The sequence below is a fragment of the Lampetra fluviatilis genome, chromosome 15, assembly GCF_964198595.1.
Source record: "Lampetra fluviatilis chromosome 15, kcLamFluv1.1, whole genome shotgun sequence".
Classification (NCBI taxonomy): Eukaryota; Metazoa; Chordata; class Hyperoartia; order Petromyzontiformes; family Petromyzontidae; genus Lampetra; species Lampetra fluviatilis.
In genome coordinates, this window is record NC_136289.1 from 4,676,588 (window position 1) to 4,692,161 (window position 15,574).

Below are 15,574 nucleotides of genomic sequence, written 5' to 3' on the forward strand. Positions count from 1 at the left end.
AGTCCTCTACTTACGATGGAGATGCGTTACGACGACCCCATCGTAAGTCAAAAATATCGTAAGTCGAAGATGGCCTAGCCTACCCAGGAGTCTTAAAGGGTGATAATTTAGCAAAACAGAGCAATTTACAGTACCGTACTGTATAAACTATATACTGTATGTATGTATTAATTACAATACTGTATTGCACAGTACAATGTAAAGTAAAAAAAGGTAAATTCTTAACCTACCTATATGAACTGCAATTTAATAGAAAGGCGGGAGACGCGTACATCCCGGCAGCGTCTCAACGTATAGTATCGTACCTCGTACGCTGCTGCGTTTGCCTGCCGCGCGAAATTAAAAATATTTTACAATTTTGTCGTATCGCTATCGCCATCGTAAGATCGAAATATCGTAATTCGGGGACTATCGTAAGTCGTGGACTATCTGTATATTAATAGACCCTTGCATTTCACTCCTTGCAAATTGTCTCTTAAGCAGACCATGGGCTAAATGCCGTTTAGTCTATGTGGCCGCATGTATCTGGGGGGTAGCCTTGCAGTTGGAGACCATCTCTCAATCAACAAAGTGCCACATGGCTGTGAATGTGACATTAAAGGTACCATGGTAACATTCACAAGAGTAGACCATCATCAGCCTCCAAATGTTTACCCACTCCAGTGCTGACATAAGGACCTTTACTAACTAAAGGCTCAAGGGAGCTCCTTTAAGAGGGTATTTGGCCACCTTTTACACAATGGCCAGAGGACTTCGGAGAGGTGAGAGTACTCACACTTTACCCCACCACACAAGATCTGCCAACCAACTAACTGTGATGTGCCCATTTATTCTGCTGGGTGGACAAGACATCGGGAGGATTTAGAAAGTTGCCGTTTATCCCATCTGCGGTGCCAGGACACCAAATCGAACCGGCGACCTCTGGATTGCAAGGCCAAAGGAGCGATTGAATCGTGCTCATCTTTGTTGGTAGCCCTGTGTCATTTGTGTAAATTCCACATTGCTATGGTAGATGCCAGTCTATCCATTGGTTGATATCTGCTTACTATCCACAAAGTGATCTAAATTTTATTGGCCATATGGGTTGAGTCACGTTCCCAATTGTGAATCGTGCAACTTACCCACAGCTCCAGCCATGCATAAATATGTATATCATTTGCAAATGTTACAATTTTAGCAATGACAATGCAGTACTTATTACTCGCAGCTAGAAACAGATAAACGAAGCGAGTGATTAATTAGGCTAATATTTGCAAAAGTCCTTGTGTTACGGTGTTACAAAGAACACTATGTTTAACACGTGCTTTTATGTTTATGAGCAGAAAGTTGTGCTTCCACATTCTTCCAGAAGACTGACAAAGAACAGCATTGTATAATTTGGCAGAGTTTTACATTTTCCAAAGTTTCCAGGTAGTGTTTAACTCTAATTGCCTTCACAGGATATTGCCCCGTACGTTTGTGCATCTGTCCATGTAACGTGGCGTATGCTGCATACAAGGGAGACAAAAAAAACTGTAATATATCACGAAAAGGCCGGCACCAGTAAGCCTGTGTCAATACTGATAATTCAATGTGTCGTCAGATTAACATTTCGGCAGATGACATTTTATGCTTGCTTGGGGTGGGGGGAGAATGGCGGTGTCAGCAGCTTGGGTTAATGTGAGGTCAGTCAGTAGCCAACACACACACACGGGTCACGCTAAATTGCCTGAATATCATAGCTCGTGCTGTCATTTTACATTGACCTAAAATGCATTAACTTTAATAAAGTAAGCATCAAAAGTATTCAAGTAATCAGGTAAAAAAATTGTTACTGTCAAGTAATCAAGTAAAACAAATATTGGAATGATATTACATTACTCGTAAAGCACAAAGTAATTAATAATAAAATATTGATTATTTATAAAAACAAAACTTCCCAACACTCTGCACACATCATCCCATATTGCGCTAATGATTCCAGAAACACGTATTGACACGTACAAGGGTACTGAACAGACCCACCGGAATACAAACAAGACAAAGTGCATGTTCATCATCAGTAGCAGCAACGGAACCAGCGGCCATTGACAATCCACTGCTGCCGACCCATGCCATCGCTCTTAATCACGCTTCTGTGAAGCCAGAATCCGTCTCACTCCCACGTGCGGGCTCAGTCCATCGCTTTGTCTCCTTTGTGGCCATCCTCGTGGTCATCGTTTCCTCCTTTGTTTGCCATTCCATCAACAGTATTGTCCATTGTCATCGTTCCTTCTAGCGATGCATCCTCTCCGAACACGTCCGTAAGGTATATATGAACAGTCGATATGATGTCTCTGATCATGCATGTGTTCATCTTGTTGCTTTTCACTTTAATTCCAAGCACACATCTTTCTATTCTTCTTTGCACATTTTTTCAGCTTTTCATATGTTTTCTTTGTCAGGATCCACGTTTCTAATCCGTATGCACTGATTGAAAACTTTTATTTCAAACATGTTAGTATCTTGCTTTTCACTATCAAGTTTGGTGTTACAAATATACTCATGCCTGCTCTAATTTGCCTCTTTTATTTCATCATCTTTATCCTGACCTGCTTTCAATAATTGCCCGAGGTATACATAATTCGTAACGTTTTACAGTTGTGTTCATCCCGTAATTATATTCTCCTGTTGTGTGTAAAAACAAACGAAAGTAAGTGTTCTAAACAGCAACACTTGACGTATAAACTTGTAACTCTATGGCAATGAGTTGTCTAACCTTTTGGACGCTTGCTATTTAGACAGTGAGCATGTGCCCATTAGTTAAAATGTTAGTTTCCTTTAAGTGGACTCGAAATACAATCCAAGACTATTAGCCAAAGTAGGCATCAGTGATCTGGTAGCATGGCCTAAATTCCATGTTAAGAACATACTCGGAACGAATTTACAAAACGTTACTGCTGCATTAACATCCAATTTATAGCCTGCTTACACATATTTTCACGCCAGTGGGCTGTAACATGGCCCTAAATAGAAAAGACGGAATTTAATTAAAATATTTATAAAAATGGCAGCTGCAAAATGCTCAATGAATGTAGCATTCTAAATGTGTATTCTTCGCAAGTTATAGCAGTGAAAATACGTAATTTTCACTCTTTAAATACACGATTTAAACAAACCACAACTTGACGCTTAATTGGAGTGTATTCATGGCGAACCAAACGTGTGCCCTGCATGAAATTAACACCTCTGTTTAGATATCCCCGCCGAACATTGCCAAGCTATAACCAAGCCAGCTCCGATCTTGGATCTGTCTGTTAATTGTTTCTTCTGCAATGCTCTCGCAAGATGCGGCTACACTATTGCGAGGTTAGGTCTGCTCATTCTTCCGAGTGACGTTGGACGTTTCAGTTGTCAGTGTATTCCCTAGGTAGTGGGCCGGGGAGAGGACTAGGAAGAAGGCAATGGATCAATGTTGTTTTTAAATCACTCAAATTATCGTTATTATTATTGAGCAACAAGTGCTTTCCACCTGCATAATCGTGCAAAACTAAAACTTTTCGAAATTTTAACTATGAAACTATAAATTATATTTATTTGACCAGGTAAGGTCCAATCAGCTACAAGTGAAATTTGGAGGCAAAAACTGGAGGACCCGGAGAAAAATCCATGCAACCACAGGGATGGAAACATGCAAACTCCAAATATACTGCAGGCGTCAGGTCGGGATTGAACCCACGACCTCCTGCATAGCAGGCAAGGTAGTTAACATCTCACAACCCTTCATGTGTTCTTCCATAGTAGCTCAATGTGTTACGACCCCACTCCAAGATATCTAGGAGTAATCATGGACAGAAGCCCCATATACGGCTAAATTCACAATTAAATGACGCAATGCGCATCATTACCGGCCCACTAAGTTCGACACCAATTCCCTTGGTTCGCTGTTCTCGTCAACATCCTGCCACCAAATATCTGCAGAGACATCGCGCAAACTGCAAAGAAGTTTACACGTATTCTTGCCAGCGATAACCTCCCACCCATCAACCAAGACCTAAACAAAGCACCTCTCCACCGACTCAAGTCCAAATCCAACCTTCTGGGATCAAGCTATCACCATCCTAGAATCTCACTCAGATCTGGGAGAACACTGGCGAACAACAGTGGAACAATGCAGACGTCCACAATGAACCCCTCGCCATTCGAGCCCCAAACATCATCGCACTGCCTGGCTTTGACATTCCTCCTCCTCGAAGACACTGCTGGTGTAACCGTCAATTGCATGAGAACATCAGCAGACCGATGCACACCACATCTCCTCTATGAATCGAAAATTAAAGACAAGCCACAATAGTGTGACTGTGGCCAAACTATAGACCATATAGTGAACCACTGTAGTCTGCGCTCCTTCAATAGAGCAATAGCAAAACTACACACACTCTCTCTCTCCTGAAGCCCTCTCAAGGGCTAGCACACCTCAACGTTGTAATTTAGCTCCTGAACACATTGCCATCATGCGCAAGAATTGAATGAAGAAGCCAATTAGACTGAGATTAACTTGCAATTCAGTCACTTTTTATTCACCAAGCAGATTATAACCATGCATGAAGATGTCACAATATTCCTACTCAAACAACATTGCCTCCCTGAGCCATTTTTTTTTTTTCACCTACGTGACTTTGCCGAAAGAACCAAAGAGTATGGATCCCTGAGCCAGTTAAGCAATGATATACACATTTTATAGAGCCTCCCTTATTCAAGAAGCAAGTTAATAAAAATTGACATAAAACAAACTATACAGTACACCTTTATTGAAAACCACGGGGTTTATATGGCCACAAAACCAGACAAACCAGACTTTTTTGATGTGGTCATCTCACAGTTATTTAATGTGTTAGATAATTACGTGTTGTCTTGACAAATCCTGTTTCCTAGTTCATTGCACTGAGAAAAAGTATTAAGACCTAAGGACTACATAATTACTGTTTAGACACTGCAGTTTGTTCACGCAACAGCTGTCGCCGATTATAGAAGGCACAAATACACTGTTAAAGCAATGTCATTATGTTACCATTATATCAAGTGCTGTATGTCAATATGGGATGCGGCAAATGATGCGGGGTTTGTTTTGATCTCGGAATAATTGACGTTAAACTAACGTTTGTGTTGTACCAAGTAAAATGCCAGCGTCTTCCTGCTCATACGAGCAATGGTCAGTGCTCATCTCCACTGGTGACCCAATCCAATTGTGGAAATTCCACATTTCTATGGTTAGGGCCAAGTACACAGATTGTGCATGGCCATAAATCAAACCCAGCTTGTTAGGTTTATAAAACAGTGAGCTGAACGTTATTGCATAATGACGCAAACAATTATTTTTTGCTCCTTTCATCTCTGTGATACAATATACAACAACAACCACCATTCGCCACTAAATGGCGAAGACGTCACCACGACGCTTGTGCCAGGCCATGTGCACCTTGAGGCCACGTGAAGTGTCGAACGCCCGCTGGCAGGAGGTCACGGGGCAGACCCAGGTGCCACGGGTCGACTGACTGAGATGACCGAGATGACAATATAATACACACACACACACGCGAACACACGTAAACATATGTAGTATATCTAACACACAAAATACCAGGCAAATGTGCCACTTATGAACAGTGGAAAGGGTTTAAGTATCTTTGCCGATGGAAACTCAAACTAACCGTGAAATTCTGCCATTATATAAATCACTCCAGATAAAGTGTAAAACTGTGCAAAAGTGTAAAACTGCGCAAAACTGTGCATGGACCCTCTGTGTGCGACACATATGTTGTCCATTTTGATAGAGGTAGCATCCATTGCAGTTGCTTCGCATGTGACTGACCTACAGTATGCAGACAGGACGTGGGACATTTCTACAAATGAGCCGTGTGCAGCCTTTCCCTTTTACCTTCCCTATACCATGACCTTCAACACCCGCTATTGACAAATCTGTCCGTCCACTTTCCACCCTAATTGCTGGTTTTCTGTTTCGTAAGACATGCCCTGAAATATATTCTCTGTCGGTATTAAACAACCCCTATCTGCCCAATCGTTACAGTTGCCTTGAACGTGCACACTTTTTTCCTTAATTTTAGATCTTTTTTTTTTAATAGCCGTCAGAATGATGAACACATTAAGCAAAATGGGTCCCGCTTACCCCCTCTCCTAAAAAACACATTATTTCTCTATCGCGCATGCAATGCTCGCCACAGCCTCAGAACATTCGCTAATTTAACATACATGAGTTTTCACAATTCATTGTTCCCTTGCCAAGGCAATTAAAGGACTCTAAAGCACATCTCTCCAGCGAAAATGCGCCACAATTAGATATGCTGTTGCCGCTATGGCATTGAAACCACCCTCATGGTCATCTTCAGTCGTGTCCCGTGAGCCGTTTGCCACATTCTGCAGTGGCTGATTAAACCCTATTCAGCACGGCTCTGTGATCCATACAGGCTCTGTGATCCATACACGGGTTTCAACCGGAAGGTCAATGTCACCAAGAAACAGCCACTTATTAGGTGTTATTGCATTTATTTTTTGCTCCTTTCATCTTTGAGATCTAGAAATCTTCAATAGACTGCGTTGTACGCCAGATGTTAAACATGTGCCCTTTTCCTACTGTGTTTATTTTTTGTTATTTTCCTTATGCATAGATGTTATATTCTCAAAGTTATACTCAGATTGTGCTGTTGCGGTCATTGCACTTTGGGTAAAATTGTCATCTGCATTGGGGGCCCCCGTAGTCAGTGGAACATTGTGTCACATTGAGGAACGACCTTGGAAAAAACGCAACACAATTTATTCTGCCAACTCACATCACGGTCATTAGAAGCTGCCCCTTCAGCTGCCCCGTATATAAACACATATATTACGTCGATAGAAGTGAAAAAAATAATCTCATCAAATTATGCATCTCTGTGTGTTCAATGGCAGCATATTTGTTACGCATTTACTTATAACCAGGCAGGGTGGCACTGTGGTTAGAACGCCAATCTTTAAAACATCTAACTTTTTTCTCGTTTGTTGTCACGATGGGGGTCTTTCGGTGCATACTTTGTGGGATTGCATGTACATTGACTTTGCAATGGTGCAGAGCATCCTGGGTAATTAAATAAATATGTGAATGGACTTCCATTCTTCTCTTCACATTACACATATTTCAGTCCAGCCTATGGGTCCACCAGACTAATGTTATCCAGCAGCATTTGTTTAAGCCATGCCTAATTCATGTATTGCCAGAAAGTCAATTCCTGCAAAAATTCTGGCAGAAAATGACCAAACTACCATTACATTCTTCATTCGAGGCCATTTCTGTAACAAATCAGCAACAAAGCGATTTTAGCCAACACATGAATCAGTACCAGTATGTTTAAGGTAGCACAACAGAGTTGGTAAATCACACTAGCATTGCTTTTTTTATTGTCAAACTTTCCACTTGCTCGGCTGCAAGGCAATCCAGGCAGTGTAGCAGGTGGGCCCGTGACACGCTACAGATTTTAGAGCGACCCCCCCCCTCCCTCCGGTGTCTCGAGGGTTTCTCTTAAGTCCCTGCACTTTCTACCCACATGCAAAACGCCCAATGTAAACAAAAAAATAGTAAACGTCATGATATAGAACTCTATAAGTAAAGAGTCCTGCACTGAGACTCAGCGAGGTTTTCCTGGATAAATGAAGAACATAAGCGCATTTCTGGGAAAAAAACACTATTCCTGGCTTTGCATGCAGGATTTTCAATTATTCTAGTTCAGAGCTCTGACAGGAGTATTAGCCCTCTGAACCACAAATATAGGTTTCCATTGCATTTTTATCACAAGTCTTAGCGTGGTGAACGTTGCAATGCTCTGGTAAATGCAAACTGCAGCCTGAAATCTTGCTTGAAAGAGCTCATTTTTGGATAGTGTGGCTACCAGCCCATTATCCTTGAGCAGATGTTTAACTTTGCGGTACCACCTGAAGTGGCATAAATTTAGCTGTTCGGTTTTTATTGATGTGGTCAATGACAGTGAATTATGTGATAACTATTTGAAATTAGGGAGTTATGAAATAATTAATTCTTAAAATCGAGCTCTGGCCCATGAACAAAGTCCTTATCTTCAGGGCTGGGCCAAAGAGAGCGGTGGAAACTCCACATTGTGGCGACCAAGCCGCACTATGTATTGGCCCTGTCTGTCTGCCTGTAAATGCAGATCGCAATACTTATCTTCAAGATGATCCAATGCAGATTACATTTATGAGACGTTGTGTTGCTATTAGGGGACTTACCCTATTGACAACTGGACAAATTTATTAGATGGTTGACGGAAGCTCGGCAATGAATGTGAAAACTAGCGCTCAATAAGAGCCTTTCAGCGTGGCTATTAGCCACACCAGTCCAGCGCCAGGCTTAGCCACAAACGATGAATCAAAGGGAGCAGCACTGGCTCGATTCGCTGTTCAGTATTCGTGTGACTTATTTGAGTATGGCGAAAGAGCCGACCACAAAGCCATACAATAAAAAAACAAATACAGACTGTGGCCAAATTCCACATTGATTTATTCAACTTCCCCAATCTTCAGAGCTCATTGTGAACAAATGTCTCTTGAAGTCTATAAAACGCATTACTAGCATATGTAACACCTTTGTATGATTTACAGTCTGTGTGGCACGCAGCACACAAAGACACGGCATCCATTGCGTTGGTTAGAAGTGAGTAAATTTACGAGATTTTTTATTTTTATTTTTGAACCTTGCTTAAAGCACTGGGCATGATGCATGAAAACCAATCACGTTTTCTAGGCAGCCTCATTTAAATGAATACGCTGCATATGCATTCCTCGCAATGTGCCAGCTTCACTCGAGAGTGCATATTCAATTTCACAGTATTACTCAGCTCTAACAAGTAATTTGGCAGCTAGTCCATGGGCCCAGAGGAGCTATTTTACTTGTCAATATGGCCAAAGGTGGCATAATCTCCGTGGGTTACAATTTCTTAATGTGGCCAATAGCAGTGAATTGTATGATAACCATTTATATTGAGTCATCAAGTAATTCACTCTCATTAGCCATGTAAATAAATTGGCACCAGTAAAGTTTGCTACCTACGCTGGTACCAATTTCAGCTCTGGCCCATGGACTAAGTGTTCATGCCCATTGCCCATCCATAAAATGAGTTATATAAATTCCACATTCTAGTGACAGGGGTCAGTCTACCCATTGGATGATCAATGTTGACTTTCCACAGCAGTGCATATTTGAATGTCTCTGGAAGAATAAAATACTAAGGTTGGAACTCTAAGCCTCAAGGCATGAGAGTCGACATACTCTGGCCTGCTGGCTAGATAATGGGTGTGTAGCGATCCTCAGTCTTCACGATTCCATTAATTATCGCGATTTGATTCAAGAATTGCTAAATGTTTTCCGGAGCAACTGATGCCATGGTGGATATATGACGACATAAATTTCGTAGCTTATTTTATTATTTGTTGTATGACTGGCAGCTGTGTGTATTATAAGCATTGTAAAATGTAAAGTTGCAAGCATTAGAAGATTTATGAAACGCTTATGTTCAGTGAACTGTCTTTGAAGAACTCTTAATGATTATTTAGTGGTACTGTAAGCACATTCAGAGCACGTAAATTAAACAATCAAAAAGCCAGTATGCCACGACAAAGTGATGGGATACACAAATTGCAATAATCCTCCTTTCTGATATGGTATCATATCGGATGGTGGAATCTATTTCATTTCCTGAAAGCAAGCTTATATTAATGTAGATGCAGTGGGTCATTACATTATTATTACAAACGCCCTGCAAAATTCGTGTTTAATCCCGTAAAGATCAATCAACACACGTTCTTAAATTCGCAACGTATCCATTGAATCATGCGTGCGTAAAATAAGCAAACGTTTATTCGTTTCCTGTACGGTGTACAGAATGAATCGATGGTGACCTCTCCAGCCACTAGAGGCCGACACACTAATCACAATGCAAACCTAAAATAATTGGTTCTTCAGTGAAATCTCAGCGCTGAAATGTGGCAGGGAATCGAATGACAAGGGCAACGAAGTGTGAAGACTCTTACCCTGCGCCTTTGGGACGTCAGAATGTCAAGCTCAGCAAACGTGAGCTTTCGCACGTTTCAATTATCCACAGCTTGCAAGTTAAAATTACACTTGAGAGGGAAATGAACTGGCATTTTCGATGCACTACACAGCAGCTTACGTAGCATGCAGCTTACATTTACTCAAATTACTTCGATATGTGCAATATAACATTTACTTGTGTGCACCCACACATGCGTGCAATGAAAGTCACGGAATGAATTAGAAATGTTTATCTAAAATCCCAGAGAAAATTATAAGTAAGTCTAATGCTAGAATCCATATGCGTGCATTGTTAGTATCTTACAAATTGGCTTTATGTGTATGCACCTCAGGAAGGATAATCAACGCATCTTTAAGTAAATGAAAAGAGTATCCCACTGCTCAAGTGAGACATAACAGGCACTCCGATCCTGAGTCAATACAGAACATTCCATATTTAAGCTTACGTGGCAAAGGACATCTCATGAAAACGTCCTACAAAGCAGTACTCAATTTGTTGAGCCCAGAGGGTTGATGGGCAGAGTCGATATTGAAGGGAATTAAAACGTGTTCGCTCCTTGTTGTGATTTGGGAACTCTCCCACCGCACCGCCTGGCCGGAATATATATTCACATATTTTCACGTAACACACACAAACTTGAGGATACTGCTCTGATGTAATTGTCAGAACACCGGATGAGCATTCCACAGGACGTCGGTTTGTTCTCCCAGGGCGACAGTTCTAACAACGGGAAAGTGTATTAAACCATCACGCCTCTGTCCAATGAGCATTATAATGTACATATGTATGTTGAACTTCTTTTGCACTGCACCGTATGCAGTCAACCATGCTAATGTATAAATGGGTACCAAGCAGTGGAACCTTCGGGCCGCCTGCAGTGGGGTAGAGTGGAGGTAGTCCCATCTCTTCCACGATGTCTGACCAGCATGGAAGAGTGGGTCATCGATGCCCTCTAGAGCAGTGATTCTTAAACTGGGGTGCACGCCACCCCCTGGGGGTGCCAGATGCCCTTTCTGGGGGTGCGAGACATGGCCATATTTTTAGAAGGTAAATAATCGATACACAAATTAAGCACGGGCACGTAAGTACAACTACTTTGTTTCATTAAACCTATGTAGTTATTAACATTATATATTTTTTGTTTACGATTGAAAACCAAAGGTGTGCAAGTCTGTAGTCAAGGTTAAGAATCACTGCTCAAGACTGGCTCTCTAGAGCTGCCTCTAGACGAGGCTCTTCTGCCAGCAGTGACGTGAGCTAGACATTGCAGATTTTCACCTTTATTTAATGCATAAATATGAATCATGCGATGTATGCTTGAATGACAAGCACGTGCAGCACACACACACACACAGACAGTGCTGAGTAACATAGATCTCTTGTACTCACGGCATTCTGTTAATTTCCCCTTCCTCGAGTAGGGCGACATTACTCCGAAAAACTTGTCAAACAGTTGAGGCCAGCCACTGTTGTCGCCTGCGTGGAGAGGGACAGACGGTTGGGAAGTGAGAACATTAGATTGCATGATAGGTGAAACATCCATAGCGCACATTCGTTACTCTGTTATATCCGTGTGAAATACTGATTTTTATGTACATGGCAACATTCACAAGATAGCCTTATTATCATTATTATTATTCATGTCATGTGTACAGCAGAATACTATAAAAAAACACACAAAATGTGTATACAAAGCGCTTGCTCAAAAACTGTCCCAAAATTCAAAGAAGATGACCATCTTGAAGAGGTCTTGAGACTCACTCAGACTTTTATAAAACTTAAAGAACTTGTAAATATTATTATTTGAAAGCGTGACGGTCAAATTATCGCCCATCACAGATGAGCAATGGGACAGTGCTCATCTCCACTTCTGCCTCTCATCAGTGGCGTCACTTGCGTTGCTGTCACCCAGTGCGGTAACTCATGGTGAGACCCCGTGCGGTAACTCACGGTGTCATCTCTCACGGACATCTGCCCGTACTTGACCATACAGAATCCTTAGTAAATGTTTTTTGTACTAATGTTACTCGTAAATCGTAAAGTTATTGATATAGGTTCACAAATACTAATTACCACAATATTGTAGCTAAAATACCAGAAAGTTTGACAAAATTAGCGACTATAAAAACACGAGCAGCAACGAAGCCAACAGCGCGTGCTTGTCGCGCATGCAGACGAAACCACGTGATTCGATGCGTCATTGTAATTGGGTAACAATGACTGCTTTGACCGGAGCGCATTAGAAGGTTCAAAATGTAAATTAGCATAGAGTTTTAGCTTTGTAAGTATATTGTACATGTAAGCTGGGCTTACGAAAAATGTTTTTGTTGTTATAGCTAACTACATGGATATTTTTGATGAAAAAAATAATACATTTCTGCTGAAACACTGCACAAACATTGTATAGACAGTGATTTTGGTGTCACCCCCTCTGATGGTGTCACCCGGTGCAGTCCGCACCACCCTCGTGACGCCACTGCCTCTGATCCATGACGAAAGAAACCTGAATATTTTCATGAGGAGTCGGTCACTGACTTAGATGAGACCACAGCAATTCCAGCAAATTGCGAGGCACTATTGCCATTTGTCACCCCCTAAAAGTCTCATAGCTGCGGCTATAACATTGTGAACTTTGAAATAGCACAATATCTAGCATAGAGCATGCCTTGGCATAAGCTCTGCCTGGTTGTTTCCTGAATTATTTTTTTACAGATTTTGCGTTAAAAAAAATTAGTGACCGTCAATTGTAAGAGTGTGAGTTGAAAACCTGGTTGGAGTTGACACAACCCATCATCCCAAGAAGATCTTTAAATAGGTACCACTTAGTGGGTCACTAACACTGCTTGTCCCTTGGGGAGATTGTCCACCGCCTTGAGAACGTGACAGTTATTTTGTCTCCACAGCACAACCAATGTTGACTTTCTACAAAATGATAGATATTTTATTGGCCCTCGAGGGGTGATACTCTTGTTGCTCGGACTATGAGAAGTACATTCGTGTCAAGAATGTTGCAAGAGTGAGTACCTTGTTCTAAATATGAAGAGAATTACAGAGATGTAAACATAAAACATGAATAATAGTCATATATAGCGAACAAAAACCTTTGACTGCAATTCTATTGGCAGTAAAAAATATTTTTTTTACGGATTGGCAAAAGTCCAGCGCATTTGAAAAACACCATGCCCACGATTTTAAACCACTGGGCGAAAATCACAGCCGGGGCAAGGTTTGTCCAAGGGTACACGGCAATTACGGTTGAAAAAAACAATGCCTGCTTTAAAAAAAATGTAGCGGAGGTGAATAATGTGTGAAGGGTTGTTCCAGGGGGTGGGAAAGATTGTATTAAGTGAAGCAACATTCCGTAACAAAAACGCAAACGAGCTGAATATCAAAAATATTTTCCCTGACCCACGTGGCTGAAGCCATTGGAACGTAGTGTGTGTTACCTCAAAGTAGAAGGTGGGAAATACCACAAACGTAGCCTGGCTAATGTCAACTGAGGGGAAATAATGATAGAGAAAGCAACAACAACAATTAAAACAAACTAAAAAATCAAACGGCTGTTCGTAAATGCTTTCGCAGAGCTGATTTATGGAATCGAAAAGAGAAAAAAGTATTTGCAAAACCAATTCGCATTACAGAACCTGATTGGCTGTTAAGTGTGTTTTACTCGAACACTTGTTTGTTTCTACTAATTAGGTTTTCGCATGATGCTCTACAGCACTCCGCTGTTGTTTTGTGTGAGCTACTTCAAAAACTTAATTGAATGTTAATTTACAACTCAAAATGATCATCGGAGAGCTGGACTCGTTTGCCGGATGTCTGTTGGCTCCAGAGGCGCCGCGTGTTTCCGATCGGGATGGGTGGCCCTGGGTGGTTGAATTTGGTCACGACCGCGCTGCTACCGTTTCCACTGCTCCAACCTTGCTTCCCTCCTGTTGCCATTGTTGCGCTTTTCGAAGAGCCTGAGATCTCTGCAGCAGAATCTTCCTGCATCTGGGGCGATCCATGGGCAATAGCCTCCTCGCGAGCCAGCGTCGATGTTGCAAAACTCTACACGTCGGCCTTGAGGACGGTCCTTGGAAGCGCTTTCTCTGCCCTCCTCTTGAGCGTATGAACACCTCGACCGAGCTGGGAGAATGAAACTCGCTTCAAAGAGTCTGGAGTCGGACATCCAGGCTGGGCCCAATAAAGTTGATGTTGGATAATCGTCGCCTCGGTGCACGTGGGGTTTGCCTTACGAGAGAGAGCATGGCGCAACTCTCTTGCAATTTCAAGCGTTGATTCATTGGCTGAAATATCGCGTGGGTGGTTTGTCCAACTGTTGGTAATGAAGATTGGAACTTTTCATACAAATGGATGAAAAGGCACACTGCCACAATATGTAATCGACTAAACCGTTTCGACATTCATATGAGTATGGGGTACTGCTCATCTCTGTTTAAGACCCTGTGCCAGTGTTGGAATTGCTACTTCCCTACGGTAGACACCAAGTAGTACTCATTTTAGTAACCCCAAAAGACATGTTAGACTCCGAACAGGGGTTTGAACTCCTGACCGTCTTGACTTTGATTATCCGCTCTGACCACGATCCCAACCTCCCGTAATCAATGAATTTATAAGTTCATAATTAGTTTCTTAAAATCATCCGCCTGCACCGAGGCTGGCACAGCAGTCAACCCATGGCACTTGCTGGGTCTGGTCCCGTGACCTTCTCCTCCTGCACATAGCCTGGCACAGCAGTCAACCCATGGGACCTGCTGGGTCTGGTCCCGTGACTTATTCCTGCACATAGCCTGGCACAGCAGTCAACCCATGGCACCTTCTGGGTCTTCGTCCCATGACCTCCTCCTCCACATCCTCTTGCACCTAGCCTGGCATAGCAGTCATCCCATGGCACAACCTGGGTTTGTGCCGTGACCTCTTCCTCCTGCACATAGCCTGGCACAGCAGTCAACCCATGGCACTACCTGGGTCTGTCTCGCTACCTCTTCCTCCTGCACATAGCCTGGCACAGCAGTCATCCCATGGCACCTGCTGGGTGTAGTACCGTGACCTCCTTCTCCTGCACCTAGCCTGCACTAAAATCAATAATAGTCTGCCAATGAGATGAAGCGATTAAATCAGCATGTGTGCAGGAGGTTCTGGTTGGAATGCTGCTTAGCAAGAGCGTGAGAGGTCGCGATAGTTTGGGGATGCCTTCATCCAGCAGTGGATTGACCATGGCTGAGGATAGCATTATACTTTTTCGGGAGCACCTTATTCGTTGTTTAATAATTTCACTTGCATTTAATTCCTCTATAATAATGCAAGCTTTAAAAAACACATTTTATACGTACTGTAAATGTATTTTACAAGCATTCTAATGGCCCCTGAGTTACTGGTAAAAAAAAATCCAGTGTGTGGATTTGTAAACTTATACATACAACGCAACACATGTAAAACTATTTATTGCAGTCTTACAATAAACGCCAGAAAAATGCACGTGGGAAGAATGT

At 42.1% G+C, this 15,574-nt stretch overlaps 1 protein-coding gene across 1 annotated transcript in view; it reads right to left on the reverse strand.

Annotated features, from left to right (window-relative positions):
* LOC144936111 (relaxin receptor 1-like) overlaps positions 1-15,574 on the reverse strand; it is a 336,972-nt gene that overhangs the window by 207,526 nt on the left and 113,872 nt on the right. Inside the window, exon 3 of the mRNA XM_078862984.1 lies at positions 11,466-11,552. Within this exon, the coding sequence (XP_078719110.1) occupies positions 11,466-11,552 (87 nt within the window). The remainder of the gene's footprint in view (positions 1-11,465; positions 11,553-15,574) is intronic.